Source organism: Mustelus asterias, chromosome 5 (genome assembly GCF_964213995.1).
Source record: "Mustelus asterias chromosome 5, sMusAst1.hap1.1, whole genome shotgun sequence".
Classification (NCBI taxonomy): domain Eukaryota; kingdom Metazoa; phylum Chordata; class Chondrichthyes; order Carcharhiniformes; family Triakidae; genus Mustelus; species Mustelus asterias.
Genome location: NC_135805.1, coordinates 3,923,363 through 3,938,411, shown reverse-complemented (window position 1 = coordinate 3,938,411; position 15,049 = coordinate 3,923,363). Strand labels below are relative to the sequence as shown.

The window sequence follows — 15,049 nt, the reverse complement described above, 5'->3', positions numbered from 1 at the left end:
TTCCAAGTGTGGCCTTACCAATGTCTTGTACAACTTCAACAAGACGTCCCAACTCTGTATTCAATGTTCTGACCGATGAAACCAAGCATGCCGAATGCCTTCTTCATCACTCTGTCCACCTGTGACTCCACTTTCAAGGAGCTATGAACATGTACCCAGAGATCTCTTTGTTCTGTAACTCTCCCCAATGCCCTACCATTAACTGAGTAAATCCTGCCCTGGTTCAATCTATCAAATGCGTCACCTCGCATTTATCTAAATTAAACTCCATCTGCCATTCATCAGCCCACTGGCGCAATTGATCAAGATTCCGTTGCAATCCGAGATAACTTTCTTCACTGTCCACTATGCCACCAATCTTGGTGACATCTGCAAACTTACTAACCATGCCTCCTATATTCTCATCCAAATCATTAATATAAATGACAAATAACAGTGGACCGAGCACTGATCCTTGAGGCACACCACTGGTCACAGGCCTCCAGCTTGAAAAACAACCCTCTACAATCACCATCTGGATTTTGTCAAGAAGCCAATTTAGTATCCATTTAGATACCTCCCCCTGGATCCGGTGAGATTTAAATGTACATTTGTACTAGAGCTTGCAGCAACCGCTGCAGTGGCACATGGGGAAAGTTTTCACTACCCATGGTCCACAGCCATTGTCCATCAAGGGGCTGGAAAATTCACAGAATCCCCTCAGGCTGTATTCTTAATATTGAATATGAAGACTGTTATGACAACAGCAAATGTTAATTGCTTAGCAAATCAAATCCCAGAGGAAAACTTGGCTTAGGGACCATAATCAATTTTTTTGTATTCTGAAAACAAGGAAACATAGGAAACAGTTAAAAATAGTCTTACAAAACATTCTCCCAAAAGATTCCCAACTTAGCCAGACGGGTCAGGAAGCAAGGGTAGTTTTAAGTAAGCTATATTTGTATTGGTTATTAGAAACAAGATATAGATTTGACTTTCATTTAGCAGTGTTGTGTAAGAAAGTGTTGAACTCCAGTTAGATTCATGTCAAACAAAGGTGTTTGCACATATGGGGTTTTTGGTTTAATTTTAAATTGTGCCTCTAATGTGCTGAGTGTTTACGGTGTGAAAGGTAAACAAAAGCTTGGAGAAAGAATGAGCTGTGTTGCTTAGCAATCGCGACTAATTTTTAGGTAGGATGGATTTTTGAGTTTAGTTTTAAACTGAACCAGTCGCAGAAGGAGCTTAGCACCTAGAGAGAGATCAGCACTCTCACATCTGCCAGAAGCAGAATAATGGAGTAATGGGCAAGAAAGCAAGTCCCAGAGAAACTAAAGGACAGTTGTCCTAGAAACCAGGGGATGAAAAGAGAAGAAAAAAAAGAAGAAACAAGAGGAATTGGAACAGGGTACTGTTCATTGAAGTTAAAGTCAGAGCTAAAAAGTGCAGACCTGGTGAAGTTGGCTAGAGAGGTGCCAGAGAGATTTGAAGTAATCCTAAACGTTGGTAGCATCTTATTGCAGACTGCAACATAGAAGTTGAAGCAATTGTGAAACAATTGGTACCTGGATCCAATAGATTGTGTTAAAGCTTGAAAGCTCCTGGCTCTTCAAAACAATGAAATACTGAAAGGTGAGTTAGAAATCCTAGAAGTGGATCCTTTCTGAAAACAGCTGAGAGAAAGCAGTGTTTGTAACAAGATCTTAAAGAGTATCTTTTCAGAGTGAAGTATGGAAGCCAAAGTCCAGTGAGATCAGTTTGCTCACAGTATAATCATCTGGGAGGGGTGCCACAGCTAGAGTACTGTGCACAGTTCTGGTCGCCACATTATCGGAAGTGAACCCAATCGAGGGGGTGCAGAGGAAATTTACCAGGATGCCCGAGATGGAACATTTAAGTTATGAAGAGAGGTTGGAGAGGCTTGGGTTGTTTTCATTGAAGCAGAGAAGACTGAGGGGCGACCTGATTGAGGTGTACAAGATTATGAGGGGCATGGACAGGGTGGTTAAGGCACTGCTGTTCCCCTTAGTTGAAGGGTCAGTTACGAGGGGACACAAGTTAAAAGTGAGGGGTGGGAGGTTTAGAGGGGAGATTTGAGGAAAAACCTTTTTACTCAGAGGGTGGTGATGGTCTGGAATGCATGCCTGGGAGGGTGGTGGAGGCGGGATTCTTCACATCCCTTAAAAAGTAACTGGTTGAGTACTCGGCATGCCATAACATTCAAGGCTATGGACCAAATGCTGGCAAGTGGGATTAGGTGGACAGGTCAAAACTTTCATGTCGATGCAGACTCGATGGGTCAAAGGGCCTCTTCTGCACTGTAGTATTCTATGATTCTGTGTTGAGGAGACATCTGTGGAAGACTGATTGGGTGACATCTATCTTAGTTTCAGAGTGGAATGTGTACAATTAGCCTGTTGAGTTACAGGGACCGTACAGTGTGTTTTCTAAGAACATAAGATACACTATTGGGCACGGTGGCACAGTGGTTAGCACCGCTGCCGCACGGGACCCGGTTTGGGTCACTGGCTGTGTGGAGTCTGCACAGTCTCCCCGTGTCAGCATGGGTTTCCTCCCACAGTCCGAAAGACATGCTGGTTAGGTGCATTTGCCATGCTAAATTGTCCCTCAGTGTACCCGAACAGGCGCTGGAGTGTGGCGACTAGGGGATTTTCACAGTAACTTCATTGTGGTGTTCATGTAAGCCTTACTTGTGACACTAATAAATAAATAAACAAACAAACTTTGAAACCCATGTTATTCTTAAAATGTGCATATTTGACAATAAGTGGGAGTGGAGTTTTATAGTCAAACTTTTCATGTTTAATGAATTTTCTTTCCAGTTAAAAGCTAATTGGTAGTTCCATAACCCTGTTCATCCACGTTTCCTTAAAAAAGAGCAGAAGTTACCTTTGAGCCACAGTTCTATTCTGGGACCTTCCCATCCAGTAGTATCAACTGGGATCGTAACACTTGTAAACAGCTTCCAGGCAACACTCCTTCATAGATGTTTAACTATAAGGATTCATAATATCACCTGCGGCAAAAGTGCTGTCACTTTAGTAAAAGCATACCACATGACCTCTCAAACTTTCTCCTTCTCTGCTTCTGGAATCCAAGAATCTTCAGAAACAAGACTGCTTTTTGTAGCCTTTTCTGGCTTGTCTGGATGGCTGATTCAAACTTCCTACCTCTTCCTAGCAGGACTATTCCTACAAAATCTTCCTCTCTCAGGCAACACAACTCTGCTTAATATCTTTAAGTAGCCTTCTTCCTTTTCATCTTTGATTATATTGCCTTCAGCACCCCTTTGAACTTATCTTTTCCAGAATATAAGCATCTTTCATGTTTTTCCTGTTGCCCCCACATTCAGATCAAATAAAATTGATTAACCTTCCCTTGTTTACTTACAAAATCGTTGCAAGCTGAAGTATTTTACTCCCTTTTAAAATTTGCCAGCTGAAAAAAAACTCAAGTCCCCCTCTACCTCCTAATGCACATTTGTAAACTTCACCAATTTTCTTATAAACCCACTTTACTACAGCTTCATTATAAGTGCATGCATTTAACCCCTCTACTCTATCTCAACTCTCCAGACAGGCTAACTCAATTAACCATTCTCCAGTTTAATTCTGGTCGCCTCATTACAGGAAGGATGTGGAAAAGATTGAAAAGGTGCAGAGGAGATTTACAAGGATGTTGCCTGGATTGAGTGGCATGTCTTATGAGGATAGGCTGAGGGAGCTCGGTCTTTTCTCCTTGGAGAGACATAGGATGAGAGGAGACCTAATAGAGGCATTTAAGATGTTGAGAGGCATTGATCGGGTGGACTCTCAGAGGCTTTTTCCCAGGGTGGAAATGGCTGCTACGAGAGGACACAGGTTTAAGGTGCTGGGGGGTAGGTACAGGGGAAATGTTAGGGGGAAGTTTTTCACACAGAGGGTGGTAGACGAGTGGAATCGGCTGCCGTCAGTGGTGGTGGAGGCAAACTCAATAGGGTCTTTGAAGAGACTCCTGGATGAGTACATGGGACTTAATAGGATGGAGGGTTATAGGTAGGCCTAAAAGTTAGGGATATGTCCGGCACAACTTGTGGGGCCGAAGGGCCTGTTTTGTGCTGTAGTTTGTCTATGTTAATTAACTAATTCACACGCAGACTTACACAGACTTGTTTACAGAAAAACAAAATATTCCCCAAAAATATTTTCTTTAAATGACTTCCATCCTCAGAGTTACAGAACAAAGAGATCATGGGGTACAGGTTCATAGCTCCTCGAAATTGGAGTCACAGGTGGACAGAGTGGTGAAGGCAGCATTCGACGTGCTTGGTTTCATCGGTCAGAACATTGAATACAGGAGTTGGGACGTCTTGTTAAAGTTGTACAAGACGTTGGTAAGGCCACACTTCGAATACTGTGTGCAATTCTGGTCACCCTATTATAGAAAGGATATTATTCAACTAGAAAGAGTGCAGAAAAGATTTACTAGGATGCTACCGGGACTTGATGGATTGAGTTATAAGGAGAGGCTGAATAGACTGGGACTTTTTTCTCTGGAGCGTAGGAGGCTGAGGGGTGACCTTATAGAGGTCTATAAAATAATGAGAGGCATAGACAAGGTAGATAGTCAATATCTTTTCCCAAAGGTAGGGGAGTCTAAAACTAGAGGGCATAGGTTTAAGGTGAGAGGGGAGAGATACAAAAGTGTCCAGAGGGGCAATTCTTTCAGAGGGTGGTGAGTGTCTGGAATAAGCTGCCAGAGGTAGTAGTAGAGGCGAGTACAATTTTATCTTTTAAAAAGCATTTAGATATTTACATGGGTACGATGGGTATAGAGGGATATGGGCCAAATGCAGGCAATTGGGATTAGCTTAGGGGTTTTAAAAAAAAGGGCGGCATGGACAAGTTTGGCCGAAGGGCCTATTTCCATGCTGTAAACCTCTATGACTCACAATACAAAAATTTTGAAATTAGATCGAGTCACCATAGAGAGCAGTATGCTGCATGAAGGAAAATTGAATTCTATTGCACTTAGTTTTACAATTTGAAATGTTTTGCCCCAGGCTCTATGCCTGACGTGGATTGGATATTGAAAATATCAAAAGAATTACGGGTGTATAAAGGTACAAACTGTATGGAGACAAGCTGAGTTTTATGGCAAGTTGAAATGTTTTGTAGCATCATTTTACATATGTTATAAAGCTTATTTTTGGAAAAGAACGTCTAAACATTCGCTTAGGAGTGAGACTAGCCAATATGGCTATTAGTCTGCAACCAATAAAGACCCAAAGACCCTTATTGATAAACAAATTTAACAAAACTATTTCAATACTTCTTTACTGCTTTGCTTGAAAGCAGGATTAACTTACTCTGAAGCTTGTCAAGTAACTTTGATCGTGAAGCAGTCCCTTTTCCTTCCCACTCAGCCTTTGCTCTCAGGTCATCTGTATGGCTGCACATTAGATACCTGCGGAGAAAGAAACTGAGATGAGCTTTTAGCAGCCACACAGGGAGAATCAAAGAGAACAAAGAACAGGCCCTTCGGCCCACCAAATCTGTGCTGACACAGATGCCTCTCTAATCTAATATTTTCTTGCCTCTACATGGTCCATATCCCTCTATTTCCTGCCTATTCATGTATCTATCCAGATGCTTCTTGAACGTTGCTATAGAATCTGCTTCCACCACCTGCTCCGGCAGCGCGTTCCAGGCATTCACCACCCTGTGAGAAAATTTGCCCCTTACATCTCTTTTAAACTTTCCCCCTCACTTTCAACCTATGCCCCCAAGTAACTGAACCTTCGACCCTGGGAAAATGACTGACTATCCACTCTTTCCAAACCTGTCAATTTCTCTCATCAACCAGGGTTCCTGAATCTTGCCATCTTTATCCTTCATTTTTACAGGGACTTGTCCTGAATTATTAACTGACTTTTAAAAGACTCTCACATATCAGCTGTGGATTTACCATCAAACAGCCACGCTCAGTCTACATTCCCTAGCTCCTGCCTAATACTCTCGTAAGTACTCTTCCCCCAGTTTAGTACTTTCACTCTGTGACTACTTCTATCCTTTTCTACAAGTGTCTTGAAATTTACAGAATTATGATCACTGTTCCCAAAATGGTCACCCACTGAGATATCAATCACCTGTCTGGACTAGTTTCCCAGAACCAGGTCTAAGATAGCTCTTTCCCAAGTTGGACTATCCACATATTGCCTCAAAAAGCACTCAGACACATTGAACAAACTGCCCCGTCCAAGCCCCCGGCACTAAAGGAATCCCGGTCTATGTTGGGGAAGTTACAATCACCCATCACAACAACCCTGTTGTTTTTACATCTTCTTATAATCTGCTGACATATCAGTTCCTTCACTTCATGCTGGTTGTTGGGTGGTCTGTAGTACAACCCCAACAGGTGCTAAATTGGGGGAAGGCTAACTACAACCAGATTAGGCAGTATTTGGAGGCTGTTGTTTGGGAGAGGCTGTTTGAGGGTAAATCCACATTTGGCATGTGGAGGTCTTTTAAGGAGCAATTGATCGGAGTGCAAGACAGGCATGTGCCTATGAAAAGGAAGGACAGGAAAGGCAGGATTCAGGAACCGTGGATGACCAAGGAAATTTTGAGTCTAGTCGAAAAGAAAAAGGGTGCATACATGAGGTCTATGTAATTAAAAACAAAGAACAAAGAACAATACAGCACAGGAAACAGGCCCTTCGGCCCTCCAAGCCTGTGCTGCTCCTTGGTCCAACTAGACCAATCGTTTGTATCCCTCCATTCCCAGGCTGCTCATGTGACTATCCAGATAAGTCTTGAACGATGTCAGCGTGCCTGCCTCCACCACCCTACTTGGCAGCGCATTCCAGGCCCCCACCACCCTCTGTGTAAAAAACGTCCCTCTGATATCTGAGTTATACTTCGCCCCTCTCACCTTGAGCCCGTGACCTCTCGTGATCGTCACCTCCGACCTGGGAAAAAGCTTCCCACTGTTCACCCTATCTATACCCTTCATAATCTTGTACACCTCTATTAGATCTCCCCTCATTCTCCGTCTTTCCAAGGAGAACAACCCCAGTTTACCCAATATCTCCTCATAGCTAAGACCCTCCATACCAGGCAACATCCTGGTAAACCTTCTCTGCACTCTCTCTAACGCCTCCACGTCCTTCTGGTAGTGTGGCGACCAGAACTGGATGCAGTACTCCAAATGTGGCCTAACCAGCTTTCTATACAGCTGCATCATCAGACTCCAGCTTTTATACTCTATACCCCGTCCTATAAAGGCAAGCATACCATATGCCTTCTTCACCACCTTCTCCACCTGTGTTGCCACCTTCAAGGATTTGTGGACTTGCACACCTAGGTCCTTCTGTGTTTCTATACTCCTGATGACTCTGCCATTTATTGTATAACTCCCCCCTACATTATTTCTTCCAAAATGCATCACATCGCATTTATCCGGATTAAACTCCATCTGCCACCTCTCCGCCCAATTTTCCAGCTTATCTATATCCTGCTGTATTGCCCGACAATGCTCTTCGCTATCCGCAAGTCCAGCCATCTTCGTGTCATCCGCAAACTTGCTGATTACACCAGTTACACCTTCTTCCAAATCATTTATATATATCACAAATAGCAGAGGTCCCAGTACAGAGCCCTGCGGAACACCACTGGTCACAGACCTCCAGCCGGAAAAAGACCCTTCGACCACTACCCTCTGTCTCCTATGGCCAAGCCAGTTCTCCACCCATCTAGCCACTTCTCCTTGTATCCCATGAGCCTTAACCTTCTTAACCAACCTGCCATGTGGGACTTTGTCAAATGCCTTACTGAAATCCATATAGACGACATCCACGGCCCTTCCTTCATCAACCGTTTTTGTCACTTCCTCAAAAAACAGATGAAGCATTTGAAGAATACAGAGAAAGTAGAAAAGAATTCAAACACGGAGTTAGAAGGGGTCACGAAATGTCCTTGGCAGACAGGATTAAGGAGAATCCCAAGACATTTTATACATATTAGGAACAAGAGGGTAGCTAGAGAAACAGTTAGTCCGCTTAAAGACAAAGGAGAGAAATTATGTGTAGAACCGAAGGAAGCAGGTGAAATACTTAGTGAGTACTTTGCATCGGTATTCCAAAGGAGGGACACGTCGATTGATGGTGTCTTGGAGTGCTGTGTAAACCTTTTAGAACAAGTCATCATTATAAGGGAGGAGGTGCTAGATGAATTAAAAAACATTAAGCTAGCAAATCCCGAGGGCCAGATGGCATCTATCCCAGATTACTGAGAGAAACAAGAGATGAAATTGCTGGGCCTCTAATAGAAATCTGGTGAGGTACCACAGAATTGGAGGATAGCCAATGTTGTCCTTTTATTTAAGAAGGGTAGCAAGGATAACCCGGGTAATTATAGGCCAGTGAGCTTGACATCAGTGATAGCGAAACTGTTGGAGAAGATCCTTAGGAATAGGATCAATACACATTTGGAACTGAATGGTCTTGACAGACAGACAGACAGCATGGTTTTGTACGTGGGAGGTCATGCCTCAATAACTGAGATTTTTGAGTAATGACAAAATTGAGACGAGGGAAGGGCTGTGGTGTTGTCGACATGGACAAGGTCCCTCATGGCAGACTGGTGCAAAAGATTAAATCTCACGGGATCAGGGGTGAACTAGCTAGATGAATTCAGAACTGGCTTGGCCATAGAAGAAAGGGTAGCAGTGGAAGGGTGTTTTTCTGAATGGAGGTCTGTGATTACTGGTGTTCCCCAGGGATCAGTGCTGGGACTTCTGCTGTTTGTAATATATAATGGCTTGGAAGAAAAGGTAGCTAGCCTGATTAGCAAGTTTGCAGATGATACTAAGATTGATGGAGTTGCGGATATTGATGAAGATTGTCAGAGAATACAGCAGAATATAAATAGGCTGGAAAATTGGGCAGAGAAATGGCAGATGGAATTTAATCCGGACGAATGCAAGGTGATGCATTTTGGTAGATCCAATTCAGGTGCAAGCTATAAAATAAATAGCAGAACAATCAGGAACATAGACACAGATCTGGGAGTACAGGCCCACAGACCCTTAAAAGTGGCAGCACAGGTGGAAAAACAACATAGAACATAGAACAGTACAGCACAGAACTGGCCCTTCGGCCCACGATGTTGTGCCGAGCTTTATCTGAAACCAAGATCAAGCTATCCCACTCCCTATCATCCTGGTGTGCTCCATGTGCCTATCCAATAACCGCTTAAATGTTCCTAAAGTGTCTGACTCCACTATCACTGCAGGCAGTCCATTCCACACCCCAACCACTCTCTGCGTAAAGAACCTACCTCTGATATCCTTCCTGTATCTCCCACCACGAACCCTATAGTTATGCCCCCTTGTAATAGCTCCATCCATCCGAGGAAATAGTCTTTGAACGTTCACTCTATCTATCCCCTTCATCATTTTATAAACCTCTATTACGTCTCCCCTCAGCCTCCTCCGCTCCCTCAACCTTTCCTCATAAGACCTACCCTCCAAACCAGGCAGCATCCTGGTAAATCTCCTCTGCACTCTTTCCAGCGCTTCCACATCATTCTTATAGTGAGGTGACCAGAACTGCACACAATATTCCAAATGTGGTCTCACCAAGGTCCTGTACAGTTGCAGCATAACCCCACGGCTCTTAAAGGTGGTGAAGAAAGCATACGGCATGCTTGCCTTCATCAGACGGGGCATCGAGTATAAAAGTTGGCAAATTATGTTACAGTTGTATAAAACGTTGGTTAGGTCACATTTGGAATAAATACCCTGTCCAATTCTGGTCACCAGACTACCAGAAGGACATGGAGGCTTTGGAGAGAGTGCAGAAAAGGATGTTGCCTGATACGGAGGGTATTAGCTATGAGGAGAGATTGAACAAACAGTTCTCTCTGGAAAGATGGAGGCTGAGGGACGACCTGATAGAAGTTTATAAAATTATGAGGGGTATAGAGTGAACAGTTGCAAGCTTTTTCCCAGAGCAGAAATGACAATTACAAGGGGTCACAAGTTCAAGATAAGGGGGAAAAGGTTCAGTGGAGATTTGAGGGGGAAGTTTTTTTAGACAGAGGGTGGTGGGGGCCTGGAATGCACTGCCAAGTGAGGTGGTTGAGGCAGTTACGTGAGCCACATTTAAGACTTATCTTGATACGCATATGAACAAATGGGGAATTGAGGTATATAAGCGGTTGGTTAGATAGGTAAACATGATCGGCAAAGGCTTGGAGGGCCGAAGGGCCTGTTCCTGTTGCTGTACTGTTTTTTGTTCAGTATGATTGCACCACTCCTGTTCCTGAGTTCTACCCATATGGCCTTACTGCATGATCTCACCAAGGTGTCCTCCCTCTGTATAGCTGTGACATTCTCCCTCATCAGTAAAACAACACCCCCACCATCTCGCCTGAAGCATCTAAATCCTGGAATGCTAGTCCTGCCCTTCTTTCATCCAAATCTCTGTAATTGCTACATCATCATAATTTCATGTAGTAATCCAAGCTTTAAGTTCAGAGTGGCACGGTGGCACAGTGGCTAGCACAGCTGCCTCACAGCGCCAGGGACCTGGGTTCGATTCCTGGCTTGGGTCATTGTCTATGTGAAGCTTACATATTCTCGTGTCTGCATGGGCTTCCTCCAAGTGCTCCGGTTTCCTCCCACAGTCCAAAGATATGTGGATTAGGTTGATTGGCATGCTAAATTGTCCCTTAGTGTCAGGGGGGTTAGCAGGATAAATATGTGGAGTTACGGGGATAGCGGCTCGATGGGCTGAATGGCCTCCTTCTGTACTGTAGGGATTCTACGATTCATCTCCCTTACCTGTCATACTGCTTGCATTAAAGCAAACACATCTCAGACCATCTGTCCTGTCGTGTTTTGTACACTCTCCGTGTTTTATTTCTCTTAGCTTTACTGGACCAATTCACTGATTTCTCCATAGTCTCTGTACTCTGGCCCTTTTTGATTTTTGTCTTTGGATTTCCACTTTTCTCCTTACTGCCTTTTGTTTCTGTTCCCACTTTACTTCCCTCTGACTTCCTGCATCAGTTCCCACTCCCCTGCCACATTAGTTTAAACCCTCACCAACAGCATGAGCAAATACTCCCTCTAGATTCCAGTTCTGCAGACCGTCCGATTTGTACTGGCCCCACCTCCCCCAGAACAGTTCCAATGTCCCAGGAATTTGAATCCCCTCCTCTTGCACCATCCCTCAAGCCAAGTATTCATCTTAGCTGCCCTGACATTCCTACTCTGACTAGCACGTGGCACCGGTAGCAATCCTGAGATTAATACAGGCCCTTCGGCACAACATCGTGGGCCGAAGGGCCTGTTCTGTGCTGTACTGTTTTATGTTCTTAATACCTTTGAAGTCCTACTTTTTAGTTTAACTCCTAACTCCCTAAACTTTTGTTTATGAACATGGAAGAACTAGACCAGTAGCAACATAAAAGGCTGTCTATGGAAATAAAATTAAATGAGTTCTATTCAGTTGTGTTGTTACTTGAGCTCCAAGGCTTATCACTCTGCAGGCAAACATAGGTTCAGGTATTATTTACATGGGATTCCAGAAGGCATTTGATAAAATCCTTCATAATAACCTGTTAGCTAAGTTAGAATTGAAGGCAAATTATTGACCTGGTTAGGTAGTGGCTGAGCAGCAGGAAGCATTAGAAGTAATTTACAGGGTCTCGAATTGGTTGGATAAATCAAAATACAGGAACTCTCTCCTAACACGCTGTGGGTGAACTTACATCAAATGAATTGCAGCTCGCTACCACCTTCTCAAGAGAATTAGGGGTGTGCAATAAATGCTGGCCTAGATGTGCGGGTTAGGTTGATTGGCCATGGTAAATTGACCCTAGTTTCCTGGGGATAGCTTCAGTAATGGGCAAAACATGGCAAATCAATTTCAATGCAGATAACACAGATCACCCAACTTTTATGAAATGTTACAGAAAATAGCTGGGTGCCTGCTTGCTAATAAGCATGCCCACATGCAAGTGCATGGAAGGTGCAAAGAACGGTTTGGACGAAATAGCCTTCTCAACCAAATGCAGCCTATCGCCATCTGCAGTCTAGTTTCACAGAAAGAAAATAGCGAATGGATGACACCTGTAACAATCAAATCCCAGCACAAGTCAGCCCATTCAGATAAATGCAAAAAGACAAAAATTACAAATCCAAAGCTTCAGTATCACCGTTCTGCTTTGAATAATCTGAAAATTAGCAACACACTTAGTTGGGCATGGCTTTGTGTTAGAGGTCATGAAAATTAGAGAGGAAAGAATCACTAATAAATAGGATGAAATAAAAAGCAGAGTCTATAATTGCAGTTTTAAAAACAGTTGGAGGCGTCCATTGGCAAATCAGATCACTTAGCAGGCTAATGTCACAAATTTGTTACCAACATCATGGTTACTTGTTCCAAGCAGGAGAGACAAAGCAATAACGTAGGCCTCCACACATTACCCAGCAACCCAAAATGTACTCACAAGCAACGTGCAATTGTATGCTTTGAACATTTGCACTAGTGAAAATTGACTTTTCCTTCTCCCACTTACCCACTCAAGATGTGTATTCGCTCTGTGTTGTATTTCAATGGAGTCAGTTCACTTCGCAGGACCTGAAGGGCTTCCAGAACCTTGCCATCTTCCAGATATTCCAAGTATTTCTGCTGCAGAAGCAGGAACTTCATTTTCTGAAAATAATTATGTACGATATAACAAAATAAAGACCAGGAATTTCACATGAATCTTTAAATTCAGAGTTTCAATTTAAATGTTAAGTCAGGTCTCACAAGTTATGTTGGAAGGGATCATCTTCTAGTCTTTCACAACCAGGATTACATTGGTTTACAGTTAAAGCTGCAGAAATTTCACAACTGATACAGCAATTATTAACCATATTGAAAACTATCCCAACATGAACACATCACTTAGCCTACAATGTCACTGGGTCAAAGTCTTGGCATCAATGCAAAACGACAGCAGTTCAAGAGTAAACTGTAATCACTATAGTTAACATTAGAGTTAAGAAATCCCACCAACGTCTCTACTTCCTCAGTATAATTTGGATAAATGGGAGGTTATTCACTTTGGAAGCAAAAACAAGGCAGCAGATTACTACCTGAATGGCTGTAAATTGGGAGAGGGGTGTGCGCAGTGGGACCTGGGTGTCCTTGTGCACCAGTCACTGAAGGTAAACATGGAGGTGCAGCAGACGGTAAAGAAGGCCAATGTCATGTTGGCCTTCATTGCAAGAGGCTTCGAGTACAGGAGCAGGAATGTGTTGTTGCAACGATACAGGATCTTGGTGAGGCCACATCTAGAGTATTGTGTGCAGTTTTAGTCTCCTTTTCTGTGGAAGGATGTTCTTGCTCTTGAGGGACTGCAACAAAAATTTACCAGGCTAATTCCGGGGATGGCGGGACTGATGTATGAGAGATTGACTCAGTTAGGATTGTTTTCACTGGGGTTCAAAGAAATCTCATAGCGACTTATAAAATTCTGTCAGGGTAGATGCAGGGAGGATATTCCCGATGGTGGGGGAGTCCAGAACCAGGGGTCACAGTCTGAGGATTCAGGGTAGACCATATAGGACGGAGATGAAGAGACATTTCTTTACCCAAAGAGTGGTGAGCTTGTGGAATTCATTACCACAGGAAGTAGTTGATGCCAAAACATTGAATGTATTCAAGAGGCGGCTGGATATAGCACTTGGGGCAAATGGGATCAAAGGTTATGGGGGAAAAGCAGATTAGGCTATTGAGTTGGATGATCAGCCATGATCGCAATGAATGGCGGAACAGGCTCGAAGGGCCAAATGGCCTCCTCCTATCTTCTATGTTACTATGTTTATGTAAAACTAAGGAAGTTTGGCATATCAGCTACGACTCTCACCAACTTTTACAGATGCACCATAGAAAGCATTCTTTCTGGTTGTATCACAGCTTGGTATGGCTGCTGCCCAACTGCAAGAAACTACAAAAGGTCGTGAATATAGCCCAATCCATCATGCAAACCAACCTCCCATCCATTGACTTTGTCTACGCTGCCTCAGCAAAGCAATCAGCATAATTAAGGACCCCACAAACCCTGGACTCACTGTATATTAATACACGTGATAATAATAAATCAAATCAAATCTTCACATCACCTGCTAATTCAAGTAGACTTGAGTTATACAAGATTCTTACATCTGCTACAAAACTGCACAGAAACCTGACTGACAAGACTGGTGTATTCTGTACATATCTGCTGTGACAGCTGACGGTTAGTGGTGCCTAGTATAGATTCTTTCTGCAAGGACAAACTGGAAAATAGCATTATTGATAGAGTAGAGACTATGCTACTGGACCAACAATCCAGTGCAAGGACCAAATTTAGCTCAAGCCAGCTGCTGCGGGATATCCAAACCAAAGTAACTCTCACTTAACTTTCATTCCTGTGAAAGCACCTAGTTGGACTTCCTACTGCTTCACATGGGTGCGAACATTCCTACTGTACAACTTCAGAAACGTCTTACAGGATTTGAAATTATACTGTTTACTTCCTTATGTCATGATAGCATTCAGCCTGACAATCATGAATAATCACACTTACTAGCCTGAAGTATCAGCTCTATCCTCGAGGTCCCCAGCATCACAGATGCCAATTTTCAGTCAATTTGATTTACTCCGTGCAATTTCAAAAAAACGAATGAAGTCACTGGATATTGCAAAGGCTAGAGGTCTGGACAATATTCCAGCAACTGTACACACTGAACGCTTGTGCTCCAGAACTACCTACACCCCAAGCCAAGCGGTTCCAGTGCAGCTACAACACTGGCATCTACCCAGCAGTACCTTCCAAACCCAAAACCTCTGCCACAAAGAGAAGTATGGAAACATCACCACCTGAAAGTTTCCCAAGTCACACACCATTCTGACTTGGAACTGTATTGACCTTCCTTCACTGTTGCTGCAAAATACTGGCACTCTCTCCCTAACTGCACTGTGGGTGTACCTATATCACATGGACTGCAGCGGTTCACTACTTTATCAAGG

General features: G+C 43.4%; 1 protein-coding gene across 8 annotated transcripts in view; it reads right to left on the bottom strand.

Annotated features, from left to right (window-relative positions):
* Window positions 1-15,049, bottom strand: part of wdr26a (WD repeat domain 26a) — a 173,593-nt gene that overhangs the window by 128,577 nt on the left and 29,967 nt on the right. For all 8 annotated transcript variants that reach the window (XM_078212131.1, XM_078212129.1, XM_078212135.1 and 5 more), the window contains exons 4-5: window positions 12,567-12,703; window positions 5,348-5,445 (exon numbers count right to left, since the gene is read on the bottom strand). In XM_078212131.1, the coding sequence (XP_078068257.1) occupies window positions 5,348-5,445; window positions 12,567-12,703 (235 nt within the window). The remainder of the gene's footprint in view (window positions 1-5,347; window positions 5,446-12,566; window positions 12,704-15,049) is intronic.